This window comes from Corvus brachyrhynchos, unplaced genomic scaffold, assembly GCF_000691975.1.
Source record: "Corvus brachyrhynchos isolate BGI_N302 unplaced genomic scaffold, ASM69197v1 scaffold187, whole genome shotgun sequence".
Lineage (NCBI taxonomy): Eukaryota > Metazoa > Chordata > Aves > Passeriformes > Corvidae > Corvus > Corvus brachyrhynchos.
Genome location: NW_008239050.1, coordinates 503876 through 531873, shown reverse-complemented (window position 1 = coordinate 531873; position 27998 = coordinate 503876). Strand labels below are relative to the sequence as shown.

The 27998-nt window shown below is 42.9% G+C and overlaps 1 protein-coding gene across 1 annotated transcript; it reads left to right on the top strand.

The window, feature by feature from the left end:
• Positions 1 to 268: 268 nt before the first annotated feature.
• ST3GAL1 (ST3 beta-galactoside alpha-2,3-sialyltransferase 1) lies at positions 269 to 26827 on the top strand. Its single transcript, XM_008637492.2, has 6 exons — positions 269 to 1065; positions 11339 to 11535; positions 14695 to 14874; positions 19521 to 19566; positions 21793 to 21912; positions 23371 to 26827. The coding sequence occupies exons 1-6, from the start codon at positions 754 to 756 to the stop codon at positions 23542 to 23544; spliced, it is 1029 nt and encodes a 342-aa protein (XP_008635714.1). The 5' UTR covers positions 269 to 753; the 3' UTR covers positions 23545 to 26827.
• The last annotated feature ends 1171 nt before the right edge of the window (positions 26828 to 27998 follow it).

Here is a 27998-nt window from a genome sequence, read left to right as displayed (position 1 = left end):
GAGTGAGGAGGCTGATTCAATACAAAGAAACTCAATGTCCACAGGTCGATGCTCTGCCCTTTCTGAAACTTCACCCTCAAACTCCTCAGTACGAAAATACTGCAGCAGAGCTTGAAGCCAGAGCTGCTGTGTTGAGGGCTCTGAGCTGATCAGAAGTTCTGGGATGGGGAGAGAAAAGCAGAGAAATTAGGTTGGGAGGAATACAAAAGAAAAAACCCTAAAGTTAATAAAAATTTTTCTTTCTTTTTTTTTGTCTGTGTGTCTCTAGGTTGCAAACTTCTCTCCATGACTTAAATGGGCATCAGAGCATGTCTCTCTGATGGAATGTACACACCCAGATGATCCAGTCCTTCAAGAACTAAATTCCAAGGAAAATAATACAATTCTTTCTACAATTTGCTTGTTTTAATGTATGGCTTGCTCTCACACACAAAACCTGAATTTTAATTTCTGTATGCAGAAAGACAAGGGTCTGTCTTCAGTAAATCCTCATCAGGAGAGGTTAGCAACAGGAAACAGAGAGGTGGAAGGAAATTTGAAACACTGTGAGAAGGTGAAAGGAAATGTCCTTTTTTAAGCCCATTTGGGGAAGATGCAGCTTCTCCCTTACGGCTGGAGGTAGTGGAGTCAATCTGTACAGCCTAAGCCCGGGGTGGTAACTGGCAGACACCTGCTGCAGCCTTTCCTTTTTGCCTTACGTTGGACTCTACATTGTTCTTGGCCAGCGGTGGTGGCAGAACCCGAGGGGGAAAGATGGTTGTGGTAAGGAGGAGGAATGTGAAAATGTTCACCTTCGCCTTTTTGCTCATCACGGTGACGTCGTTTGTGCTGAACTACACACACCAGGTGACCACGAGCACCTGGGACCCCAGACATCTCGCCGTGCAGTTTTCAGAGCACGTCCAAAAACTCTTCAAGTACCCCAGGAGACCTTGCAGCTGTCGCACGTGTATTTCAGAGCTGGGACGTTCCCTCTGGTTCGATCAGAGATTTAACTCAACTATGCAACCTTTCCTGACCTCACAAAATGCCTTGATCCCAGAAGACAGCTACAGGTGGTGGCTGGTGAGTGGGGGGTGTGGATACATCCCAGAGTTTGGGTGACGGTGGCGGTGTCAGGCTTTGAGTGATGCTGAGCACATGGAAAGAGATGTCTTCTGTCTGTCTCAGATGACAAGGCAGAGGTGGAAGGAAGTGGGTGTTAGTGCTGCTGTTTAGCTCAGAGGGGCGTGGAGTGCACTTTCACTTGCTCCAAGCTAGAGAAATCCCTGACAGAGTTAGGTGGTAGCTTTGGAATTTGCAAATGTCAATACTGTCATTTTTTCCCATCTCTTACAAAGACCAGGCTTCATAACCCGTCTGTTTCTGCTTCAGATGGGCTTTTTGCATCCATTGAGGTAGAAAATCAAACTAATTGTGATGTCTGTAATTCTCCTGGGGCTCTCCCTACTGTAAGAAATGTAAATAATTAGCAGGATTAAATGGAAAATTATTAATTCCATGTGTATGAGAACATTCTCTGTTGTGGCTGATGTTGTAAAACAGATCTGGTATTAATTCCATGTGTATGAGATCATTCTCTGTTGTGGCTGATGTTGTAAAACAGATCTGGAAAGCACAGAGGTGGCTGTGGGCCACTGGGAAGGAGCAACCCCAAGTGTATCCTTGAGCAGGGTGGTCCAGCTGCCCCTTGACTCCTGATCCAAGCATCACGAAAGTGAGCAGATGCCTTGTTTATACAGCACAGAAGGGAAAAAGATGCATCTTTTTGTTTAGCCTAACAAAAGCCCCTTTAATGTTCTCTTGAAACAAGTCATCAGTTGTTTGATTTACTCATGGCTGTGTAGCCAAGGTGCTAAAGTGCAGATTCCACTGCAGCGATCACAGTGAAATCACAGTTTCATTGCACCTGTTTTGCCCCTCTTCTGGAAAAATAGTCCCCTGTGCCTTTCTTTGAACACACCAGCAGTCTGCAACTTGGTGTCTTGCAGAGAGCAAACCCTTGTTGTTGAATTCTGGGCTTTCAGGCCTTCTCTGGCACCGTGAGGGGGCCTCTCCAACAGGCACCCACTATTGTAGTGGAGACGTTTGGGTTTTGGAGGGGTTGTCAGGTACTGTGGGAATGAGGCTGTATAGGATTCATCAATTCTCACTCCACTGTTGCATTTAGTGGTGAAAAATAAAAGCCACTTAACTCTGACATCTGTAACTGTTGTGTAAATGATATAATTGTTTTATGATGAGACTCTCCTTTTTGTAATGAGTCATATGTACTCCAGGTGCTGTATCCTATCACCTGCCCTTTGGCCATGACTTTGATTTCTCATTGCTTGTGGTTTTTCTTGCAGCTTCCCAGCACTTTTCCTACTGGTACCCGTGCTTCTTAGCTGGGCTTTGCTGGAGCCTTGAGAAGGGAAGATGGCAAACTCAGGTCCTTGCCCTTGCCCTGGCTTGAGGTTTCGCCAGGGAGCTGGGCTGATCTAACAACTGGCAGTTTTCAGAGGAGGGGACAGACTGAGCTCAGTAATGAGAGGATGAGGTTACTCATGGACAGCATGAGCAAAGCCACACTTCATTCTGCACTCAGAACTCACTGATTTAAGCATGAGGTTGGAATGCATTCTCTCTTAGGGAAAAAAACCCCAAACTAATAAGAAGAAAAAGCTTGGGACTCAGTACAGAAGTCTGAATATGTGATGCTCCTTCTTGTAGTGAAACAGAAAAAAAAGAAGCAGTGTTTCCTCAATTTACAAAATCGATTCGGCTAGAAAAGACCTCTGAGATCATTGAGTGCAACCTATGATTGAACACTGCTTTGTCAACCAGACCATGGCACCGAGTGCCACATTCAGTCTTTCCTTAAACACCTCTAGGGATGGTCACTCCACCACCTCCCTGGGCAGCCCAGTCCAAAGTCTAATCACCCTTTCTGTGAAGAAATTCCTTCTAATGTCCAACTTAAACGTCCCCAACCATAGTTTTAGACTGTGTCTTCTTGTCCTGTTGCCAGCTGCCTGGGAAAAGAGGCTGACCCCCACCTGGCCACAGCCTCCTTTCAGGTGGTTGTAGAGAGTGACAAGGTCACTCCTGAGCCTCTTTTTCTCCAAGCTAAACATCCCCAGCTCCCTCAGCCTCAGTCTCCTCACAGCACTTGTGCTCCAGACCTTTCACCAGCTTTGTTGCCTTCTGTGGACTTGCTCCAGCTCCTCAGTGTCCTTCTTGAAGTGAGGGGCCCAGAACTGGACACAGCACCCAAGGTGTGGCCTCACCAGTGCATTAAAAATTCAGCTCAACGTGAAACGGATTCTTTCGGAGGATGTTTGTTTCTTTTTCAGCAAAATGAAAAAAAATAGACTTTCAGAACAGTCAAAAGTCTCCCCTCCCCATCCCAAACAAAAGCTGTTCATTAATTTTCAGGGCTGTCTAACCATGTTTTAGTGTTTTCATTCTTTTTTTTAATTTTATTCAGATCAAGTTCAAAGGGAATACACCATTTCAGAATACAAAATCAAAGCAATTTTTTTTCAGATGGTAAAAATAAATCTTCTAAGATTCCTAGACTTTTTCAATATTCAACCAGGATATGTGAAATATTTTGATGTCCCCCATAACTGCATTGTGTATAGGAAGTTTTACTTACTGAAAGTCTTTGCCCTAATGCATAGTAGATAGTGAAAGTGCCCTGAAAGAGGAGTTTTGGGTGAACCCCGGGCATGACATGGCCTCACCTCCTCATTGCAACTAATTGCTTATGTACATGTTGCTTTGGGTAAGCTTTTCCAAGACAGTATCATTTCTTCAGTAAATAATTCCCAGTTGCATCCTGAGGGCAACTCCCTTTTCACTGTTCACTTTTAGGCTCATCTTCAAAGCAATTCTGAGATTTTAGCCAGTCTTTAAGAAAACATTGCTCATGGCCATGTTTCACTCTTGCATGCCTTGCCAACTCAGTAATTTGTGACATTTTGTTATATTTGTACATAAAAATGAGGCATGAGGAAACCGGAGATTGCTCGAACTTCTTTTCAGGGGAGGAATGACTGTGTGTTCACTCTCAGGAGCTGATTTCCAGCAGCGTGGTGGTTTCATTGAGCTGTAACTGAAACTCTGAGATGCACTGGAGCTCTTTTATTGCACAGCTGTGACTTACCTGTCATGGGGAGACCCGTGTGATGTGCTTGCGCTAAACACGGGCAGAGCCCTTGCCTGTCTGCCAAACTCAGTCTGCCCTCCCTCCCCCTTAACCCTGTCGCTGTAGATGTGAATAAGTGCTATTCATCCAAACAGTCCTGCAGCATTAGTGTCTCTCCAGTACTAGGACAGTGAGGACTGATTTCAGAGACTAATGACCAATTGTCATTAGTCAATTTCAGAGACTAATTGGAGACAAAGTGACATTTGGGACGGAAGAATGGGGTGGTTTCACTTGCCTACAGCTCTTCATATGGCTGCCAGGCTTCTTTATGGTTTATTTGGAGAATATACAGTTTGAACATTTTCAGTGTGGTAGGATGTGACCTTTTGGAGGGAAATATTCCTGCCTGCTCTGAATAAAACTGTTTGTGTATACTGGATTTAGTGCTACCACCTGTGCAGGTGGGATGGAGCAGGGGAGAGAAAGTCAGTGTCACCATCCCTGCAGTGGCTCATCTTGCTGCATGGGGCAGGGCTGCTCCAGAGAAGGCACCTGAAAATGTACCTGGCTGTTTCTTTGCTCATGGAAACAATGGGGATGTTGTCAGGACAGCTCCTTGCCGTTCATTTGCTTAAATATACACAGCTGATAAACTCTCCCTTCATTATTTTAGTTGGGTAGCAAAGAATGGCCCAAATTCTTCTCCTGTGTACACTCCTGCAGCTGCTCTGTGCTTTTTGTGACTTAAAGTTGAATTGGAATCCTCTACTCTCAGGGAGGATCTGGGCATTAATAACACTTCAGGCCGTGAACATTTTGTTAGAAATTCCTCCCTCCCTCCCTCCCTTTTCTCCCTCTCACCCTTCCTGTCTCTCACCTCCTCCCTCTCTCTTTCTCCTCTGCCTTCCCTCATCTTATGCTCAGGGACTGTGAGAGTGTTTTTGCAAGGTGGCACCTGGTGTTACACGATACATTCCTTTCTGTTTATATTTTCTTTCCCACCTCCCTGAGCTGGTTCACCTGCAAGTTTTCCATTGTTTTACCATGACACAACTGCTGCGGATGTTTTCACTAAATTTAGTAACCCATATATAAGGAAACTTGGCAAGAATTACATGCCGTAACAAAGCACAGCATTTATTTGTAGTTCTCAGGGGTGGATGCATTGTTCTTGGTGGTCAGAAAGTATTAAAAATACGAGATCAGAACCTGCTGTTCTAAATCCAAACGTTGAGGTTGATGGATTGAAGTTGTGATAAGTAAATTTAGACCCAGAGTTTCCTGGCAATCTTCTCTGTAGATCATTTTTCATAAACTATCATGTTATAAGAATTTTTATCTCTAGTCTTATGATGTTTGAGAGTTTTGCCTTTTCTTTGGAAGAAAGCTCAGATCTTGGGGCCATGTTACTAGCATATCTAAAAGAAAATACTAGTTTAAACTCATTATATTTGTAGGAAAAATGTAATAAAAATTAAAAATTTGCTATCCAGTCAGTGAATAAAAGGGCATCCCCACCCAACACGTGTGCTGGGGAAGTTGGGGCAGCTGCACTGATCTTTAAGGCAGCAGCAGAGCTGCTTGGCACCTGAGTCATGCATTTTGAATGCTCTCTGAGGAAAATGTGTCCAAATACTTTGATCACCAGAAGTTTCCTTCAAAACTGGGACACTGATGGGGACACTTTGAAAGCAACAGAGAGGCCTCAGTACTTTGAAGGCAGCATGTAGCTACCAGATCACTGCAGAAGGTGGTACCAAACCCAGGCCAGGTCCCAGACTCTGGTGCCAGTGCCTGCCACATGCCCAGTCCCACCTGCAGTTGAGCTGCTTGGTTGCAAGTGTGACATTTAGGCCAGATTTGGACATACTGGAAGAACCTGACTCTGGGCTACCTCTTACCCTCACTGGCAACCCCCACATAAGTGCAGCTGGGCTGGAGCTGCTCCTCCTATGGTGAGGACAGATGGATGAGAAGGTGGTCCAAGCTCACGTGTCTCTCTCAGCACTAGGATCAGTAGTAGTAGTGGTGCAGTGCAGTGTAGAGGCGACCCATACCAGCCATGGAAGTCAGAAATTGTACAACTCAGCATATTATTGTGTGTTATTTACAATATATATGCACATATAAAACTAATATTTATATTTGAGAATGTAAATTTTTCAATGACATAAATCAGTAAACAAAGCCCAAACTCTTGAAAGCCCCTGTATTTTTCCCCTTCAACTCTTAGATGCATAGTAATTAAGACATTAAATGTAACTAGAATAAAGCCATATTTTCCAGACCAAATAGGCATTTTTAAAGTTGATGGTTTCCTTTTCAGTTCTCCTTGAGTCTGTATAATGGAGATTACCTGGATTTGCCCCACCAGACTGTTGCTAGGATTAATCTTGTAGCTGTAAGGTGTTGCATGAGTGTTAATGCTTCCAAACTGCTGCAGTTGGGCAATTAGTAGCTGTGCAAAAGAGATTCTCATGGGGCTGTATTTCCTCTTTATCTTTTGAAAACAGGTAAAAAATTAATTAGAAAAGCCACAAACACCAGTGTTGCTACCCCAACTTCCCCCAGGCTGCCTGGCTGTGTGTTGGCAGGGCTGCCTTGTTGGTGCTGGCTGCTGCCAGCCCCACAGCTGTACCTGTCTGTCCACCACAAGGGTTCTGCCTCATCTCATGTTCTGTCTGCAACTCCATCATGCCAGTGATTGAAGGCTAATCTATTCTACCTGCTAATAATTTGGGATTTTGCAATTGCGTTTAATATGCTGCCGAACTTGGCTGTGAGTGCAAGATGCACAGGCAGCAGGAGGGCTTTCCTTTGAGGTTCTCCTGACTTCTTTGAGACCCCAAGATAAGAAGGATGTGGGTCTCTTGGAACAAATCCAGAGGAGCCCAGGAAGATAGAGAGCTGGAACACCTTTCTTGTAAAGACAAAGTGAGAGAATTGGGGTTATTGAACCAGAAGAAAAGAAGGCTCTGGGTAGATTTTATTCCAGCTTTTCACTATCTAAAGGGGCTACAAGAGAGCTGGAGAGGGACTTTTCACAAGGCCAGGTACTGAGAGGACAAGGGGGAATGGCTTTAACCTGGAAGTTGGTACGTTGGAGATTAGGTATTATTAGTTATAAATTCTTTCCTTTGAGGGAAAGGTTGCCCGGAGAAGTGGATGCCCCATCCCTGGTAGTTTTCAAGGCCAGGTTGGATGGGGTTTGGAGCAACCTGGTCTAGTGAAAGGTGTCAATGCCCATGGCACGGGATCAGAACTGGATGATCTTTAAGGTCCCTTCCAACCCAAACCATTCTGTGATTCCATAACTGTTGCTGTGTCTTCACAGCTCCAAGCCATTAGCTCTGAGCAGCCTTGGCTGAATTCACCCTCTTCCTTTGCAACCCCTTAGCCAGGTTTTGGGTATTGCTGCTTGGTAATGCTGTCAATGTGACGGCACTGGAGAGCCCAGTGAAGCCTTCTGAGAAGTTTATAAAAGCAGCAAATCCCATGTCATCCTTAGAGGGGGTGTGCACAGTGATGAGAGAGGGAACAACGGGCTCTTCCTTGGAGAGCCATTCATGGGTAAAGAAAGAGAGTGCATAAACTTTGAGGGTTCTTTTTTTTTTGCTTGCTTTTTTAAAATAAGAAGATGCAAAACCAGCTAGTTAACTTCTGTATGTGAAATGAGGAGCTTCTAAGGCTGGGACATGATTCAGGAAACTTCTCAATCTGAACTCCCAAGTACAGTTTTTAACAACCTAAGGTGAAGAGTTGACTCTCAAGTGACGCACAAATGTTTTATGGAGGGAAACTGGACTGTTTAGTAATCCAGTGATATTTTATATAAATGATATAAGATTATAACCCACACAAGGTGTGTTAAGATGCTTTATGGTCTTAGGCAAAGAGTTAAACTGCTTCTTTAGACGCATATATTACTTGCACAGACTTCTGAGAAAAGCAGCCACTTCACTCAGGACACAGGGGTCAAGTATTTCAGTGTATTTAAGGCCACTTCTAGCAGCTGTATCCATACACATATCCGTGTCACACATCTACAGCACTGTTGATTTTCTCTTGTTTTCGTTTCTTTTCTTCTTTGCCTCTGTTTCTTGAGTTCTTTTACTCAGAGTTCGAATTAAAAAGCAGAGGATGCTAGGTTGTTGTTTGGACTTAGATATTTAATATTTTCTTATCTATAGCACAGCTGCACGGGATGTGCCTCAGTTAACAAGGTGGAAAATGGACATGAGTTCTAACTTCCAAGGCCTTTTAAGGTCCAATTTACCCAATTATGGAATGCCAAGTAATTTATTTTTACTTATAATCCAATAACTAACTATTCATGAGATGCACTGCAGGTTTTTTGACCCAATACCAGAACACCCAGATTTGTGATGAAGGAAGGGGAAAAGAAGAACAAATCCACACCCAAAATCCTCCATGTTGTTACATATATCCCATAAACCTAATTTTTCTACATCTCTGCATATTCCACCCAGTGATATAACTTTAATTACACAGCAACAACCTCAGTGTTATCACACAATTTAGGAGCCTTTCCCAAGGCTTCAGGTCAAATGCAATGTGCTTCTGGTGATCACTGTCAGCACTGAAAGGCTGAAATCCTCAGAACTCAGGGTTCCAACACAGCACTTGGAGGGAGGATGCTCTTCTAGGAGAGCCACATGGCACTGCTATGGCTCTGCCTTGCACAGCATGGACAGACTTTCACTCAGTACTTCTGTTGATTTAGGGGAAAGGCCAGACGGGTGGGAGCTTGGTAAGGAGAAAAAAAGAAAAAGACAACAATACTCAAAAAAATAGGACAAAAATTTGGTGTGGGAAAGTGAACTATAATCGGCTTGTAATTGTAATGCTATTAAAATGGTCTTTTGTCAAGCCAAGCAAACATTGTGCAATACAGAACTGGCTGCATGTTAAGTCTGAACTTTTACAAGCTTAATATGCCTTGGAGTTAACCAGCTTTGTTGCCTCCTCTTCTCTGTTTTGCTGAAACATCAAAGACCAGCCAGTGTTGATAGAAGATTAGGCCTGAAAAGTATAGTTCAATCAGATAATCACTGGGAAATTAAAACAGAGCACTTAAAATGAGTTAAGAACAGATGTCTCATTGTATGGGTGTTCATCACACAGTGCAATAAGATCATCACCCTATTTGAGATCACTGAGAGAATTTCTAACATTAGTAATGGTCTTTCCCATGGAAGTTGTGTGCAACAGAGGGATTGTAGGACAATGGTGTCCAACTTCCAGGTTGGTGCCCATGTTTCAATTTGGTTGCAGTAGAATTACTCTAGACAGAAACATAACAGGATGGAGGAGCCTATCCAGGATGTTTCTTACCATTTTAATGCAGCAAAAATGCATCAATACTCCAGGTCCTTTTCTGATGCTATCATTCTGGATGAAAAGAAAATTTAACCTAAAAAGGGCACCCAGGTACTTAAAATTTTCTGAAAATTTCCTTCCTCTTCTGAATTTTCTCAGGCAAAATCAGTTCAAGAATAAGATTTTGGTGGCTTTCCTTTTCATTTCTTAAGGACGGTTAAGAGTCAGCTCATCTTTACAGAGAGTAAGTGTACCTGGGTGTATGTAAATATGTGTTCAAATAACTCAAAATAAGTTCCTTTTTCAAAAAGTTGTATTTTACAACATTATACAGCTGTACTACACTGTAACATCTATGAAGTCTCTAATTATTTTGAGGGCTGCAGGTTTTCTAACATTGTTTTTCTCATATTCAGAGTAAGAACAGGTTAAATTGGATTCATAAAGAACACACAAGAGTTTAGATATGTGGTTATGTGCTTGTTGCATCACACACAAATTTAGAAATTACCTTTTTTATTTATATAATTGAGCCTTGCACTGAATAGTGAGACACATGGTCATAATTACAGTGCTTGTCTGTTCATCCTAATTACCTTGCATCTTAATCACCTTGTGCAGTCCAGTAGTAAGATTAAGCCTGTGTATGCAACGTTGCTTTGTCTTCTTTGTTTCAAGTTCTTGGCCTCAATGTCATCCTGTAGCTCTGAGCTCCAGAGACCTGTTGCTCACTTCAGTGCAAATAAGGTCCTGTGAAAAGGCAACACAGAATTTAAACAAAAATTACAGTGCTGCACCTGTTTGTGTTTGTGTGAGAGAGGGAGATAGCAGGACAACAGTTCCTGGTGCAGTCAAGGGAAACTCATGGGAAACTAAAGCCAAATTACCCAAGGCCATTCCTGAGAGTCGTGGGAAAAGGTGTTTCTCTTCTCTCCCTCCCTGTCTTTCCATGCCCTGGGCTGGCAGAGCAAGCCAGAGCCTTTTTGGTCCATTTCATGCTGGAGCCGTTCTCCCTTTGTGAGCTTGGAAGCAAGTGGCACCAGGAGGGTGGGCAATGCTGTTTGTGAGCCTGCCAGCACTCCCAGCCTCTTCAGGAAACCTCAGAGAGCTGATCCCCAGAAAGGGAGTGTCTGACCATCACCTGCCCTGCACCTTGCCTGTACCTTCCCAATCCAGCCATTGTTTCCACCATGCACCACAGAGCTGCTACAGAACAGTTTCCCTCCATGGCAACAGGCACAATGACCAAGGTCCGGGTGGATTTCTTCATCCTGGAGATTTTTTTTAGATGATTTTGTGTCTCCAGTCCTCAGGGCTAATTCTACTAGAGTTTCTTATTGCATGAGCAGCTGGTTTCTCCACAGTTCACTTCCCAGTTCCCTCTCCCACTCCTGGCATATGCCAAAATTTGTGGAAGGGATATCAGTCACTTCTGTCTTTCATCAACTTCCTTGAGACTTTTCTGTCCTTTTTTGGAGAGTTAAAAGAAATTTTACGCATGACCTAGCAGAAGATACCTGACCCAGAGTGGGTTTAAGCTTATAGACACCAGAGAAACATTTATTCTGCTAAGGCCAGCCTTGGGGAAAATGCTTGATCTGTTCTATCATGGCTAGATAGAGACTGAGGAAGTGTGTGAATCTGAGGAGAAGGAGGAGAAAAAGGAAGCCAAGTTTAAAAAGGTAAGGGGTTTTCCACCTGATTTTTTTCACGCTTTGTCTCCCAACTCAAAGCCTGTTACTGCAGAAGGCAGTATCTGTAGGTAGATTCAGGAATGTGCTTTGAGGAGACATTTGAAGCCACCTCTAGCTCAGAGAAAAGCTGCCTGTGTTGGTAACCTGGAGTGATTTTTCGCCCTAACAGAAACTGCAAGGAGAGAAAACTCCAAAGAGTTTGAACGCCACTCTCACAGAGCTGTTTGGGGTCATCCCCGGGGACGGGGACCCGCTGCAGGAGCGGGGATCCTACACCTGCAGGCGCTGCGCTGTTGTGGGCAACTCTGGGAACCTCCGGCAGTCTCAGTACGGCCAGGATATTGACTCCCATGACTTTGTGCTCAGGTGAGTAAAAACCACCTCAGCTCCAGGTGCCTTTGTGTCTAAAATTCACTGATATTTGCAGGGGACAAGTGAGTAAACAAGTTTAATGGTTTATCTGGTGAAATCTGGTACTTAAATCAAGTCTAAGTTCCAGGGACATAAACTGTGTGTATTGGAGATAGGACCTCATGTTTTAGCTTGGAAAAAAAACATTAATAGGTATTGATACTGTAGCTTGTTCTGCACAATCTATAATTGCCTGTGTTAAAAAATATAGGATAAAAAAGATTTGCACTTATGACTAAAAGTTATTTCTGCAGCCAGTGCTCACAAGCGATCTTTTAGACATTTAATTGACTGTATTAGATTTGGTTTTCTTGCACTGGTTCATTCTTAAGCAGTGGTGAGGTGGGGAAGCCAAAGCCACTTTTCAGTGGACAGGAATCCCCTGTTTGGCTGCTGGTAATTTGTAAGGGATCTCATTGCTTCTCCCTTTTGAGGCAACAAGATTGGGTACTTTGTCCCACTGAAAGGCAAGCAGGAACTAGGTAAGCAGAGCTCATCACTCAGAGAGCAGCCAAAATATCTGGACTAAGTTAGTCTCCAGCATGTCATCTGCCTTTCACACCACAGCTACCAGTGCAGTACAATTTGGGGAGCAATAAAGGGCGGGAAGGGAGGGCTTGCTATGGAAAATGCCACATGTGGGATTATGCTCTCAGAAGCAACAAAACCTTTAGTGGGAAGCGTGCACTGAAGTCAAGAATAAATTAGCAGAAGATCAACACTGAACTGTTAAGCCACCTTGGCTTCTGATGTGGCTTGAACATGGCATAGAGTCTTCAGGTGACATCTAAATCTTCATAAATCATATCAGGAGTTGCTGCCTGCAGTTCCATGTCTTGCTTCCTGCCAAAAGTCTCTCCCCAAAGGCAGAGGCAGCCAGCCTGGCCTTCAGATTCATGAAGGGGAGAGCCCTCAACATTATTCCTGCAGGTTGTAAATGTAGGGCAGCTGCAAATGTGGAAAGCTGTGATGCATTTATGCTTAACTCTGTGTCCTTCCCTGGGGAGACAGCCCCGTTCCTGTGTGGACTTCCTTATATTGCCTGGGCTACATTTCCGGACTCATGCAGTGAGACTCAAAAGCTGGTAGTAGTAACTAAAGAGTAACTCATTCAGGTTCATGTTTCTGCTCTGAGGCCTTGCCCATCCCATAGCCATCCATCCCTGGCAAGGGCAGAACTCTTGGTGGCTTGGTGAATCTTCCAGTCTCTGATTTATATTTCAGCAATCTTAAGCCAGATCTGAAAGGATTGCACAAGGTTTTAGGATTCACTGTGGGAATTTGTGCAGAGAAGGTGACCCCTCTGTGCATTAAACACAAAATCTCTGGTGACTTGAAATTCACTTCCACATGTTCTGTCAGTACAGCCAAGTGCAGGGGAGAGCCAGGGAGCCTGAGGGCTCACCTTTCCTTCCAAACAACATGTCCCAGCCCATTTTTATTTGTGTAACTATCTACTTTCATGACAGAAGGAAGTCTGCCTTCTGCCATCTGGCAACAGCAGCCCCACCTTGGGTGGTAGGAAAGGTGCATAGACCTGAGGGTAGGTTGTAAGATAACCAAGATGTCACCCTTGTCTTTGTCTTGATGGAAAGAAACCCCCGTGTTTTATATCTTTGACTAACTAATCTCAAGATAAAACACAGAGAGTCCCGTGCTTTTCCAGTATTTCTGCACAGTATGGTGTGGGTCGCTGGCAGGGAAGCCAATAACCGGGAACTCAATAACAAATCCACACAGGCTGGCAGGATATTCTGACTATGCTAATAACTCCCTTGACGGGACTTAGAAGAAACTTAAGTAGTTCACCTGGGGAAGAACTGCAATAACACAGCCTGGCATAGACTCGAGAAACAGATTTTGCCTTTCCTGTTATCAGCAACCAGGGCAGCATGTTGTCTGGCAATGTGTGATGCTCCTCATTACCTCGTCAGCTACATCCTTCCTTGTCCTCCCTGTGCTTCTGCCAGGAGCTGAGCTAATATCATTGCAGAAAAAAACATTTTGCTCAGAGACAACTGGGAGGTTTCTCCATGGTATTGCACAGCACCATGGATTCATGCAAGTTGCTTTGGGGGTCTCTAATGTGCACTGTGCTGTACCACAGAAATATGTAAATCTCTGCCATTGAGGAGCTAAAGTGTCAGGGAGAGAATTGCTGATGAGCTCCCAGATTGGCTTTCAGAAGTGAGCACAGGCATAGAGGCATTTCCGCAGACCTGAGTTCAGAAATCCCCTCTCTGTTCCCTGTATGGGCCGTTCATTTAAGAGTTGGGCTCTGTAATCTTTGTGTGTCCCTTCCAGCTCTGAATATTCTGTGATTCTGTGACTCTGTGATACAGCCAGCATAAGGTAGGGTAGCCCTGTTTGGCCAACATGTCTTGACTGAGCCCTGGTGGCCCTGGGCAGATTTCCGTGTGCTGACTCCAGGGTTACCTAAAGCCCCCCTTGTGTGTGCAGAGAGACCCTGAGTATCTACAGACTTTGGAGGACATACTACAAAGTAAAAGTAAGGTTTGAGTAAATGAAGGGTCAGCAGCAGGTCCTGCATTTGTCGCTGTGGCTGTGATGTCTTTTCATGGGAGAACCATAAGGAAGATTTGACGTTTCTCGTCACACATAATGTGGTTTATTACCTTAACCCTAGACATTCAAATACACCTGTATAGACAGGGGGAAATGGAACTGCAAGAAGTCTAGCTGATGTACCTCAGGGCAATGTTTTTCTCATCAGCTGGGGGATGCAGCTTTAGGATGAAGTGAGATGTGTCCTCATGGACTCACCACTCTTTTGGTCAGCTGTCTGCTGGCTGTAAAGGGAATGCAGGGATGTGCTCAGAGATACATCTGCTTGGTGGACACTCCTATTCAGTTCAAGGAGCTCCACACAGAAGCTGAGCTTTCATTTACTGTGTAACTGAATGGGTTATGATCATTCCAGCTTGCCTGAGGACCCCTATACCCTGTCAGGTCTGTCTGAAGACCCTGCATAGAGCACTCCCTTAGGTATGGGAGCATGTTCCTGTACCTCAAGCAAATGACTTAGTGATGGTTCCCATGTGTTTGTATTTACCTAATTCCTCTCCTGTCTCAATTCTTGCTTTTGGGCTGCAGAATGAACCGTGCCCCCACTACTGGCTACGAATCAGATGTTGGGAGCAAGACCACTCACCACTTTATTTATCCTGAGAGCTACAAAGAGCTGGCAGCAAATGTGAGCATGATCCTGATCCCCTTCAAAACCCTGGACCTGCGCTGGGTTGTCACCGCTCTCACCACAGGCACCATCAATTTGTGAGTAAGGGCAGGGACAAGGGGTGGGAGTTCCATACTTCATGTTGCTGTAGGACATAATGGCCTGTGTGGAGTAAATCCCTGCTTCTGATAAGGCCTAGGCATGCTTTACAGACCCTCTCAAGTCAGAGTTCAGCCCTGACACTTGATTTCTAGGAAAAACTTAATGTTATGATGTGGTTGTTGAGGGAAAGATCAAGATCCAGTCCCTTACCTCCCCATTTCTGAGAGAAATGAGAAGGCGAGTTTTTGTTGGTGGAGTTGACCAGTTTGATCTAAAGTCTCCTGAACTTTGGGGTTCAGTGCCTCATTTTGGGCTTCTGCTCATCTGTTCTCCTCTCTGGTTCATTGTGAGTCAGTACACTTGCAGAAGAGGACAAGGAGGCAGAGAGGGGTGTGCAGGTTGCTCACCTGAGGCAGAGAGAGCAGATGCAGACCACAGCACTTAGTGCCCCATCCACAGGACGGGCACCCCTGGACAGGTTCGTCAGGAGTTTTGTCTGTCTTTCCCGGTGGAACGTGATTGAGAACTGTGCAGAGGAAACAATGTTTTGTGTGTCACCTGCATGTCTTAGCCTTAAATTCAAGAGTTCTACTTGGCAATAATGTGACACACTGGAATTTATTCTCCAGTTCTTTTTTGAGTGCTGTCAGAAGTAAGGGTTGTCTCCTGGTTGATTTATGGCAGCACCAGAATTAGAAATGTGATCAAAATGCATGTTTCTTCTGGAAGCCTGCAAGCAGATTCTCTTCCTTCCTGTAAGCTGGCTTTTCCTAATCCAGAGAATGAAATATGTGACATTTGTACTGTGTGTGAGGTTGTCTGCTGGGTGTAAAACCACAGCCTTGTGGGATTGCCTGGTGACACTCTGCTACACATAGACAGCGAGAGCAGATCAGATTGCTTTATTCCAGGGAGAAATATTTCAAGACATTTGAACTTTTTTCCCAGTTTCAAGGTCTCAGAAGATTTAAACTTGGAAAAGCGTGTCTTGAGTGTGTTGACTGGGCATAAGACCTACTTTGCAATTTTAACTGGAACTCTTTGATGGAAAAGCAAATAAAGTTTTATTTTCTCTTCATTTTCTTTTCTCTCTTTGTAGATGCATTTTAGATTCTTTCAATTTCTTATTAAGATTCCCTTAACTTGTAACAAATCTGTTAGCTTCCTTTTACCTTTTTCATCACCAGCATTTAATACACACAGTCATAAATTGTCTTAAAAAAAACCATCTTCAAGACACACTCATAACTGGGAAAAATCAGCACACTCAGAAAACTGTACCAATCACTACAGGAAAGTCATTGAGGTGCAGGAGCATGTCCAGATAAAAGCTGTGGATCTGTGGAAGGGTCTGGAGCACATGTCTGATGAGGAGCAGCTGAGGATGTTCAGCCTGGAGAAAAGGAGGCTCAGGGGGGACCTTATTGATCTCTACAACTCCCAGAAGGGAGGCTGTAGCCAGGTGGAGGTTGGTCTCTTCTCTCAAGTAACAAGCAACAGGAAAAGAGGAAATGGCCTCAAGTTTCACCAGGGGGGTTTAGACTGAACGTTAAAGACATTTTTTTCACCAAAAGAGTTGTCAAGCACTGGAACAGGCTGTCCATGGGAGTGGTGGAAGTCACCATTCCTGAAGGGAATTAAAAGATGTGTAGGTGTGGCACTCAGGGACATGGTTTAGTGATGACTTGGCAGTGCGGGGTTAACTGTTGAACTCAATGATTTTGTAGGTCTTTCCAAACTAAATGATTCTAGTGTTCTATAGTTTACATGGACGCACCTTTTGCAGGCAGGTCCACTGCCTGTTCCTGCCCCAGGAGAAAGCTCTTGGTACTTACTGAACTCTGAGGTCTGCTCTGATTTCAGGTGATCTCTTAGCCTATTAGGAAGGCTGGTTGACCACAATGCAGTCACAGCACATGAAAGGAAAAACATCTTTGCTTAATAAATTACAGAATATATTATATATTTATAATTAGATTGTATACATGGGCTTGGTAAGCATCTGGTATAAATTAGCGTGTGAGTATTTAACCACATGAAAGAAATACCACTATTTTAAGATTTTTGCCAGACTCAAAGCAGGGAAATTGCATAATTAATAAGCTGGAATAATAAAAGCAGAAAATCATAAGCATATAAATCATAGCAATGTATGTAGTATAATTTTAGCCTTGTAGAATTAACCTATGAGCATGCATTAAACACACAGTGTCAGATAATGGGTATAAGAAAATTGTTGAGTGCACAATTTTAAAGAGAAAAAGGCATGAAATAAAAATAAAACACATTTGAAAGTCAGTATTTTAGAAAGAAGAAGTACTTATCTCCTTACCCCAATCTGCTTGGTCATTGTTCTGTGTGCACAGGCTGCATAGTGTCAGCTGAGTTTAGGCTAACAAGAACCCGAGTGTACTCGTAGCTAAAAAAGATAAGCATCCTGCATTGGTTAGACCTTTACACAGTGTTTAATTTTCTGTATTTCATCCAAATGAAAGAATTTCCTAAAACACAAAACCTGTGAGTTAAACATATTCTCCTCTTAGTATTATCATAATTCTTGCAATTTTTACATTTCAAAACAAAAGCCAAACTGCAGATTGCCTTAATATTCGCTTCAATTGATAGCTGATTGATTCTCTCAGACATTCTCAGTCCCATTTAACTGATGTATTTCCATCTGAAAATGTCTCTCTAAAACTAAGCATTGTTCCAGAAAAGAATAAGAAATGCCTTTTCTAGGATAGGAAACTTTCAGGCCCTCATCAGCCATATATTTACCCTGGTTGCCTTCACTTGCAAGTCTTTTAGGAATCTGCATGCTGAAAAAAACTCCACCTAGTTTGGCAAAGACAATTACTGTATTCCTTAAAATGTTGCACATTCTAGGTCGAGGTTTCAGTAAATGTCTTGTACAAGGTGGCCAATGACAGAGTTCAGTAGAGTGCTGCACAGTGGCTCATGGAAGATGTTTCCCAGGCAATGTGTTACCTTCGTCACAGATATCACTCTGTCCCACTCCTGTGTGGTACTTCCAGCTTCCAGGGTCTCTCACTCCCTGGCTGCCCTGCAGCCCAGGTTTTACATGATCACAAGAGCAGAGGTCTTTATCAGTGTGCCAATATCTTCTGTGTGATTTTATGAAATTCTGCAGCCATGTGACAGCAGGGCTTGGGTATTTCTTCTGAAAGAATGAAATAGCCCTTGGTTAAAATTACTAATATGTCATCTGACAAGAGCTACAGCAGTCTCCTGGTTAGACCAGAGATGTCCACCAGTATTGTCTTGAACACTGCATGCCCATCTCTTTGGTCTTCTACTGTATCTATCCATGAAATACAGCCCTCTTGTTTCCTCCACATCACCTTGTGGGAAAAGATTGACTGTTTATTTATTATATTGAGGAGATTCTACCAGCAAAGAAGCCCTTTTTGTCTTCATAAGCATGAAAAGGATATGGGATCACCAAGACTGTTTACTGATTTGCTGGTCAAGGTCAGGCATGGGCTACAGCTGCAAGGGCATATTTGCTGAGATCAGATTGAGAAGTCTGCATGAGTGGCCCTTTCCCCAATAGCATCACCTCTTAGGAGGGTTGGAACCTCCCATCACCTCTCTCACTGCCTCCATCCCAGAGCCGGGATTGCAGGTCAGGAGAACATTGCCAGGTGGCCACTAGTTTGGGAAGATTTAGACTAAGTTTTAAAACTGATGATGTTCCACGGTTCAAAGAAAATAAAACCTTAATGACAGGAACCTTGTCATTACCAAAACCCAAGTGAAAACACTGAGACTGAACTAATGGAAGGCTTTGGTGATTTATCACAACCCATCTAAGAAGTATGCAGGATGTATTTTGGGATATACTCCAATTACAAGGCCAGCTCACCAGAATTTTTTCATGTGAAACAAATTCAGGAAGATTTTCTTCTTACAGCACTCGTGATAAGCTGTGCAATGCCAGCACACCCTGTGCATGAGATATGGGGAATAAAAGTTTTTTTCATTTGCAAGACAAGACTCGTGATTTCAACCCAGTCATAAGGTGTAACTTGGAAAATTTATGCTGGAAACTGCAGGAAGCCTTCAGCATCGCCCTGGGGAGGAGGGAAATAGCTTTCTGATGAGGGGCTGTGTACTTGGGAATGCCTGACTTTCATATAACCGCAGAACTGGTGAACTCTGCTGCCACCAACTCTGAAAATTATGAGGTAACGCCGAGTATTAGGAGAGGAAAAGTCTCCCCCTGGTGGGAGAAGGTTTTTTCTGCCAAGAAATTAAATGGAAAATCTTTCCCATCATCAAAGAGCAAAGACTGCAACTGTAATGATCCAAGAATTACAAGTCTCGAGCTCCACATAGTATTGACTCTACAGTGTGTTCTCAACTAAATCTTTGGTGTCCTACTGCCAATAATTAACTTGAATATTTAAGAATGTAGTGGTTTCCTGTAAAATTGCTTCAGTGACAGCTCAGTTCTTTTCCTGCTGTGTTACTTAATTGCAGCCTCATTTTACAACAATTTCTTGAATTTACTACTTTCAAATAATTTGAATTTATTACTGTTCGTGAAGAATATTCTTTCTTTGGAATTACATTTGGAGTTTTATTTATCATGGTGTTGTCTTTCTTTTTTCTTTAACAGCACATATGTTCCAGTTCCACGGAAAATCAAAGTCAAAAAAGAAAAGGTGAGAAATGCTGGTTTGTGGATTTGTTCTGCTTATTTATTTGTAGGCCTTTTGCTTCTCTGGGAGACAGCAAGAATCCAAGCAAGCCTTTGACATTCATAAAAATATATTCATAAAAAAACCAAAATACAGACGCTTTACAAGGCTCAGCTAAGCTAAACATTTGGCTCCTGTGTGCCGTTTAGGCCATAGATCAACTACTAAATAATTGTGGTTGGAAAGAAATTGCTCTTTTGGCTATGCCATTGCATGAACACTGTTCTGAAGGTTGTATCACTTCCTCTGGTGCTGCTCAGGGACATTAAAAGTGCAGCATTGTCCTCCACAGCAATTACTCTCTTCCCACCTGTTGCAGTCATTTGTATGTAATGACACTGAGGAGAGACTTTGGAGGTTTTTAAAAATAATTTTAATATTTGAACACCAAGGATGTTTCTCACTCCCCAGTCAGTTCCTTGTAATAAGGAGCTAAGTGAACTCTGAACAAATAAAGCTGTTTCCAAGTCAGTGGAGAATTCCTCGTGGTAGGCTCTTGACCCACAGCTGCAATAATTACCTGTACCCAATTAAACAAGCTTGGAGGCTGAGCTCAGGCCAAGTCCAGGAAGGTTTTGCTCTAGGTATGTTACAGGTCTCACAGGCAATGTTCAAGCACAGTTTGCATGAGAGCACAGACCAGGGAACATTCCCTGCTTTGCACAGGGACAGGCTGGAGGCAGGATTTCCCACAGGGAAAGATGTTAATTCGAATGTTGGAACTTTAGCCACTGTGCAAAGACTTCTGTTGTTGTAGCTGCATGGTTTGAGGATATAACTGAGGCAGGCTGTGTGGGAGAGGAAGAACCTCTTCCATGGAACTTCCAGAAAAATAAAGGTCTCATTCTCTCAGTCTTTGGAAAGACGGATTTAAAAAGTACAGGCATCTGGTGTATCAAGGGCTGTTAAAGTATGACATTAGCTCCAGAACATTAAAATTACAAATTAAAGCACACATCTTTCATTCAAGAGGCCAGGTTTTGCCAAAGGCTTCAGGTGAGACCCTGAACTAGTATCACTTTATTTTTCTTTGCTTCAAGCCATGGACCTCTAGGGTGCATTAAATAATCCCTAAGCTCATTCTTACCTGTTGTGAGGTACATGACAACCTCTGCAAAACCCCTGTGAGAAGCACCAGGGCAGGTGGTTAAACTCGCATCACAGCTGAGTGGCAGCAGCCCAGGATGTGGTGATTTGTAGCAGCTTCCTGAGCACGAGAGGAGAAGCCTGTATTTCTTCCCACACTGTGCAATTGAAAACACCCTGCAAGAAGAGATTACACACAGATGCAATATCAGCAATTAACCTCTGACTTTGTAAAAGGAAAAGCCTTGCAGCTAACCAGATAGCACTGAAATGCTATCACTCTAATTACAAACACAGTATGGAGGGAAAAGCCTCTGCCTCGTTCAGGGGAGGGGGTTGAAAGCAAGGGCCTCCACCAGTCCTTGGATTTACTGTACTCTCAGTTCTTAAGTGCTCTGTCTCTGTGAGATGACCTCTGTGAGATAAAAAAATGCATTTTATGTCTTGTAAGAAAAAAGTACACAGCATAGAAAAATAGCATGTTTAGGAAACAGGATAAAAGAAGCTTACATGACCTGATAGGCTTCCTGATAGTTTACATTTGGCCCTTGGTTTCCTTAGATCTGTACTTACAGAGATACCAAGACATGGCTGGTGTATTGTGTGGAAGAGGGAATTGCTCCTATGTTCCCACTCAAATTACAGTTGGACTGATGATCTTAGGGGTCTTTTCCAACCTAAATTAATCTATGGTTCTATGGAACGTGTCATGGCATCTCATGCTTGCCTTTTTCAGGACTCCAACTCCCCAGAGCTCACCTGCAGGGTGCTGAAGGGAGAGTTGAATGGCTAATGCCTGATTTCCATCTCACTTGTGCTGTTTCATACCCATTGGTTCCAGTAGGAATTTCCAGGATTCACATTACTGTAAGCAGGAGGAATATCAAGACCAAGGAAGGGCTATTCATGTGTAACTGCACATGGGGAATATTCCTGAATGCACTTAATATGAGACTTATTTTTCCCTTTCACTTGCCCTCAAGGAATAACTATTATTCCTTTCTTACCCACTCCCCTACCCCAGTGTCCTTTAGGAATTATGCGCTACCATTGTTTTTTCCCAGGGTATTTTACTAATGAGTTTTTCTCTCCAATTTTGCCTAGATCCTGGTTTATAATCCATCTTTTATGAAATACATCTATGAAAACTGGCTCGAGCATCATGGCAGATACCCCTCCACAGGCCTTCTGTCTTTGATGTTTGCTCTCCATGTGTGCGATGAGGTAAAGTCTGTCTGTGTTTGGATATATGGATAAAAAATCAGGGCATTTCACACTGAAGAGCCAGGAACAACCCCTGGCCACTCACTCAGCCTATTTCCCCCTCTCCACCTTCTCTGCCATTTGCCTCTTCAAACATATGCAAACTCTTCAGAAACATGCAGACACACTCAACTGACAGTGACGGATTTTTTTAATGTCATCAAGTCGTAGGGTTTACGAGGCACTCTGGGAGAATATAATTAAACATAAACAGAGATTCCAACTGGTATCAAAACACATCTAAACATGAATGGCATCTTTGCCCATCTTGTTAGTGAAAGTTTCAATTAGGTTTTGCCTCGCTGTATTTTCAAACTCAAGCTTCTGGGTTTTTACAGTAGGTTATAGTAAATGCCTTTGTTCCAGCAGTTACTTGGGGAAATTCCCCAATTTGAGTGATGTGAGGTGCTCCAAGGTGACTGGAGACTCATCTAGTTAGAGGTTAGCTCTAAGGCCAGGTTAATTCTACAAAGTCCTGCAAACCTGAGCTTGTCAGCATGGGGGATAAATCTCACTTTGCTGGCAAAATCCCTGTCCTGGACACACATCTGCTGATGAAAGAGTTTTGGTCACCCAGGCCTGTGTTGCTTGGAGAGGTGATGCAAATACTCCTAAAGATACTGGAATAAACTCTTATCATAGTCACAGCAGATTGGGTGGAGCCTGTTTTATGGTAAGCAGGCAAAAAACAGGGCTCTGACATTACCAAAACCAACTTAAAAACAGCTCATATTTGAGTGGGCCTGGGTGTGAGTGGTTTAGGGAGCTTGTTTTTTAGCTATGACCCATTCAAATACAGCCAGACATATCACCACTCACAGTTTAAATAAATCAGCTGTGATGTTTGGACTTTCACCATTAGAGGACACAGACACAGCCATCAACAAACGAGCCTTTGGGAGAGGAGAGGCTGTAGGTGTATACATGTGCAAAGAACATAAAATCCATCTGTCTCTGAAGTGACTGCAAATATCATATAATCAAGGATGTAAGTGTGGTAAACATGGGACATTATTTGGAAGACCAGGACCAAACCAAATTTTTTTCACTCTTTGTGGCCTACATCAGCTAAAGAGGCAATTCCCATCCCAAGCCACTGATCTGTTGAGGTCAATCATGCTTAAGGGATAGGAATGCATTTTCATATTGCAAATAAACCAGAATTAATGGATAGAAATCTCCTTTTCCCTCTGAGTTCAGGTCTGGTGGTGTCTTGGCATAGCTTAGGATGTCACGTTCTTTGGACAGGCCTTGGGCTGTTTCTCTGTGGTCATGTCATGCACCAGAAGAGCTTGGGACACCACTGAGGACCTCAGGTGCTGCTGCCTGTAAATACACTGAGAGTAAAGTTTCTTCAGCACTTCAGATGAAGAGTAATTGCTTTCCAGCCAATAACAGTAGTTCTCCCTTGCATCCTAGGTGGATGTGTACGGCTTTGGAGCAGACAGCAAAGGACACTGGCACCATTACTGGGAAAACAACACTTCAGGTGGGGCTTTCCGCAAGACAGGAGTCCATGATGGGGATTTTGAGTTCAATATAACTTTGACTCTTGCCTCCATTGAAAAAATAAAGTTTTTCAAGGGCAGATGACCCTGGCCATGGGAACAAGTGGGGGCTGCAATTTCCAGCATGCAGCAGAACAAAGCTCAGTGAAGATGATCTAGGCACCAGCCAGGTTTGAATGCGTGGATCTGCGGTGGATTTGGAGCATCTCACACTGCAGGGAATGAGGCCAACGACCGGCTTCCAACTGCACATGATTTCCTGTCTATGGATAGCTGGGAGCTATCAATCAGTTGTGGGAATGAACTAATCTCTACTTAAGCTCTACACCTTGATTCTTGAATTACTGATGAAAGATCTGCCTGTTGCAATTAGGGGAAACCTGGGCACAGGAACCGCTGTCTGTGTGTCCATTCTCTCCGCGAGCAAGGCAGGAAATCCTTGAAGAAGAGTGAAAAAGACTTTTGGGACTTAAGACCCACTAAGGCAGCTGTGAACATCATACTAAGGATTACCTCAAAGAAATGAATTCACTTCTGCTGTTGATCTTCTTTTTGAACCGTCTCTTCTCTATTCTCTATTACTTCTGTTTTCATGCTGTATTAAGGAAAAACATGATGAAGTTGCCTGGAGTAGTAACTGTTTCAACCATTGCCTCATTTTGCATTGATAGTGTCTAGAAAATATGAAATCGTCTCATGTATTATTTAATATTGCTTCCTACACAGCCATAATGATGGAGAAAATAATACTGAAAACTCCAGGGGAAAAAATGGCCTTTTTAGCCACTTGTCTGTCTCGTTTGGTTATATGTAATTTTGGTTCTCTTTTGGTGGAAAATACTCTGGATTTTTTTTTTTTTATTTAATCAGTTTAAGATTGGAAAGTGGACTTTTTTCAAGTCATTTACATGTGCCTTTTATAATTGTGCAACAGATGTGATTTTTGTTTTTAAGGTGACAAACCCTAAATTAAACTTTTTTATAAAAGGGGGGAAAATTAACCAAAGTTTAGCCTCTGTCTGGTATGCTTTTGTAGTAGAAACCTATAATAACAACTCCTATATTGCATTTGAACAAATGCAAACAAGACAATTTTTAAAGGTAGCTTTTACCTTTTTTAAGGGAAAATATTCAAAAGTCCCAAGAAAATTTTCTTCTTAAGTTTTTAAACAATTAAAATGTGGTATCTCTTTACAAGGTCTCTATTTGAAATGGAAAAGAAATCATGGGTTGGGATATCAACTAGTAATACATTAACAATCTTTGTTTTGTAGCAGCACCTACAAAGACACAATCTGCACAAGCTGATCTTAGAGCATAAGACAGACTTCAAAATCATGTGCATCTCTGGAGGAATGAGTATATGGATGTCAGTACCTCTAGGCAGTGAGAGGAGGGAAGTTACACTGGAGATTTTATATCCACAGATTTTTGCTGGAATCAACACATTAAAGCCTCAAGGACAGATAAAGTACAAATCCAAGTAAGGCAGGGAACAATGGAAAACAGTGGTCTTTTTTTCCTGATATCATGAAAACAGTACTCATGGATTATTGACCCACTTTCAGCCTTGGGGAAGCCAGAGGAGTTCTTGCCACAGACTTCAAGGGAGTTTTGATCAGGCTTGGGAAAAATGGCATATTTAATTTTTAATGTATCACATTGGTTGGAGTTTATGCCAAATCATCTAAACGTCTCCTCTCTATGCACCAGTTATGGCAGAATGGCCAAGCAGATGAGTATTTGAGGTTGGTGAAAGCCCTTCAGTACTGATGTGCTTCACGCAGGGTTTATCCCCTTGTCTTTCTGCACCAGCTGGTGCCAGTGAGGTGCCCTCCAAGGCAGCAATACATGGCACAATGTCATGGTCAGCTGGAATTTTGGGCCACAGCACCGCTCACCAACATGAACTGCTTTACCCACGTGAGTACTACTGAACTCGCGGCATATAAAGAGCCAAGGATGCCAAATGTCTGTGTGGGGCATCAAGCTCCCTCACCTGGTGTGACCTTTCAGTTCAGCAATATGGAAAGGGCAGGATTTTCAAATCTCATCATGATTTCTCTCAAGATGAGACCTGTTCATGATCCTCATGTCAAGAAGCCATTTCCCAGCATGGTGGCCAGCAGAACTCACCTGCATGTCACAGGCACAGCAGATTTGATGGGCTTACTGTCTGCTCCATGTCCTTTGTAAAAGAATGAAGCATTACTACCTGAACCACGTTTGCTCGTTTGGTTTAAGAATTCCTGCTTGTTTAAATTGCTGTTAATCAATATGCTTCTGGTGAGGTGCTGCAGTAATACAAACAAAGCAAGTTTAAGAGGCAAAAGACTACTTGGAAGATGCCAATGATAACTCCACAGTGTGGCTGGATTTTGGAGCTTCAAGTACTTAATTTTTTCTTTTTTCTCATGGACAAATATTAGTAATTCAGAAACATTGACTGCTCTTTCAGTCATTTTTAGAAAGACTTGGAAGAAAACTCATGGTGGTTTATCCCCTTAATGATTTTTTTTTTATCACAGGGGTCAGTTTGGAATCAAAAATAGTAGAAAAAGAAGCCAGATATATTCTAGTCTGTGTTGTTCTGAAAGTTTCCTTTTGCTTTTCTAATAAAAATTCCATTTTCCCCTGAACATTCTGCCTCTGACAGCACATATAAAACCTCATGGCTCGTACATGCAGATATATTTAGTGTCTTCATCATGGAACAAGCTGCAATTCCCATTTAATTTTGTTGCCAACAGCAAGCAGTAACTGTTAACCACTGATGTCCATTTTTCAGAGTGTAAGGAGAGAAGAGAGTGGATCTCTCCAGGTGTAGGATGAGGAATAGTCTGTGCCATCACATTTCTATTCCAGGGAAACTTTTTCTAGAGTCCTTATAGGCAGCTGACTTGTGTTAGATCCTTGTCTCAGTTCCCCACAACTTTGCTGCTCTTTCAATTGCCTTCAGAATCAGGAGATACCAACAAGTGATGCTGAGGGAAGAATTAATTCCCACTGCCATTATTGAAGACTGTTTTCCTGCTAGAAACTTTTTGGGTTTATTTGGTTTAAAAGAACCAAGGAAAACATTTAACAACTTGTCAAGGCTTCAAACTCTTGGACTGTATTTACCACCACTGCAAAATCTCTGAAGCACTCCTTGAGTGCTTTTTATGTTTTTTACCAAAGCCAAATCTCTTGAGCACTTTTTCCCTCCCATGACCAGATTTTCTTTGTATTTTTCTCTGACTACACAATCAATTATGGGTTTTTTCTCTAATGGAGGGGAGTCTGACACAATCATTCATTGACCTTTTATTTATTTAATTTTTCAGTATTATATGAATCAAAATAAAATTTTTATTGTAATCAAAGCATTTCTGTGTACACTTCTTTTTTCCACAGTACTTTCATTAGCTCCTAGAACCTCCTCTGTCACATAACAGTGTAAAGAGGCTTATTCCACTTCCTCACACCATCCAGTCAGTGATCTTAGATGTCTTTTCCAACCCTTATGATTCTGCAGTCCTGTGAGTGACATTGCCATGTTTCAGGCTGCTTGTGGTCATGGGCATCACACTGCTCACATGGCACCTCTAGGCCTCTCTAGAGAAAAGAAATTGAACTTAATATGGCTGTGGTCTCCTGATGGATCTGTGCTCTGTTTAGGAGATATAAAAGGGAAATTAAGGCAGACTTATAAATCAGCGACTTGAGAAAAGATTCAACTTATCTGACCTGGCTGAGATCTGAGGATCCACCCTAGGTCCCTGTTTTAAGGGCCTGCTATGATCACACAAACACTTCAGTCATGGATGACTTAGCTGTCCATTAGAAGAACCCCATCCAGGAGATGGATCCCTTTGCTCAGGTATCACTTTAGCAGGTCACACCCACATCTGCATCACCCTGGCTTTGTATGTGGACAATCTATCTTGGCTATTTCTCATGGACCTCATCTACTGCTCAGTTTCCTTATGTGCTCTTTCCTTTCATTGTTTAAGGGACTGAGTAGGGTAGATGGTCGGGCAGTGATGCAAGCTGCCCTTTCAAATGCAACCATCCTGGTGGCTTGGTGGTAGGAGCTTAAGGAGTTGTCAGAGGTCAGCACAGGGAGCTCCTGTTCAGATGCAGGCAGAGGTCAGATGGTCACAGTAAGAGCTGCTGTCCAGTGTGACCTTCAGAGGATCAGGTTCAGAAGATCAGTTCTCAGAAGCTACTTCACACTTTGCTTTTCAACCCAGGCTCTAGATGTGCTGCATCAGTGAGATATTAACCACCATTAATGGATACAGCCCAGCCAGAATCACACTTGTCAAAAATGAGTGGGAAATAGAGGTACATGGGTCTGAGGAGCTACATGTCTCACAGAGGACATGCAAAGCATTTGCTCCTCTTTTTTCTTCAGCAAAGCAAACTAACACCAAGGAACAGCTTTCTTGGAAATTATTTTGCTTCATGTCCACTCACAAGAGGTGCAATGCAATGCAGCTTTCAGGTCTGAAATGATTTTGTCAGGAAAGTAATTTGCATAAAATTACAATCTGG

What these genes read in the sequence shown, in the direction of transcription:
- ST3GAL1 (XM_008637492.2), top strand. Translation starts at nt 754, where the DNA reads ATGGTTGTGGTAAGGAGGAGGAATGTGAAAATGTTCACCTTCGCCTTT. An exon ending in ACCACAGGCACCATCAATTT is followed by an intron (nt 14,875 to 19,520) that starts GTGAGTAAGGGC and finishes TTTCTTTAACAG; the next exon opens with CACATATGTTCCAGTTCCAC. An exon ending in CTCTCCATGTGTGCGATGAG is followed by an intron (nt 21,913 to 23,370) that starts GTAAAGTCTGTC and finishes CTTGCATCCTAG; the next exon opens with GTGGATGTGTACGGCTTTGG.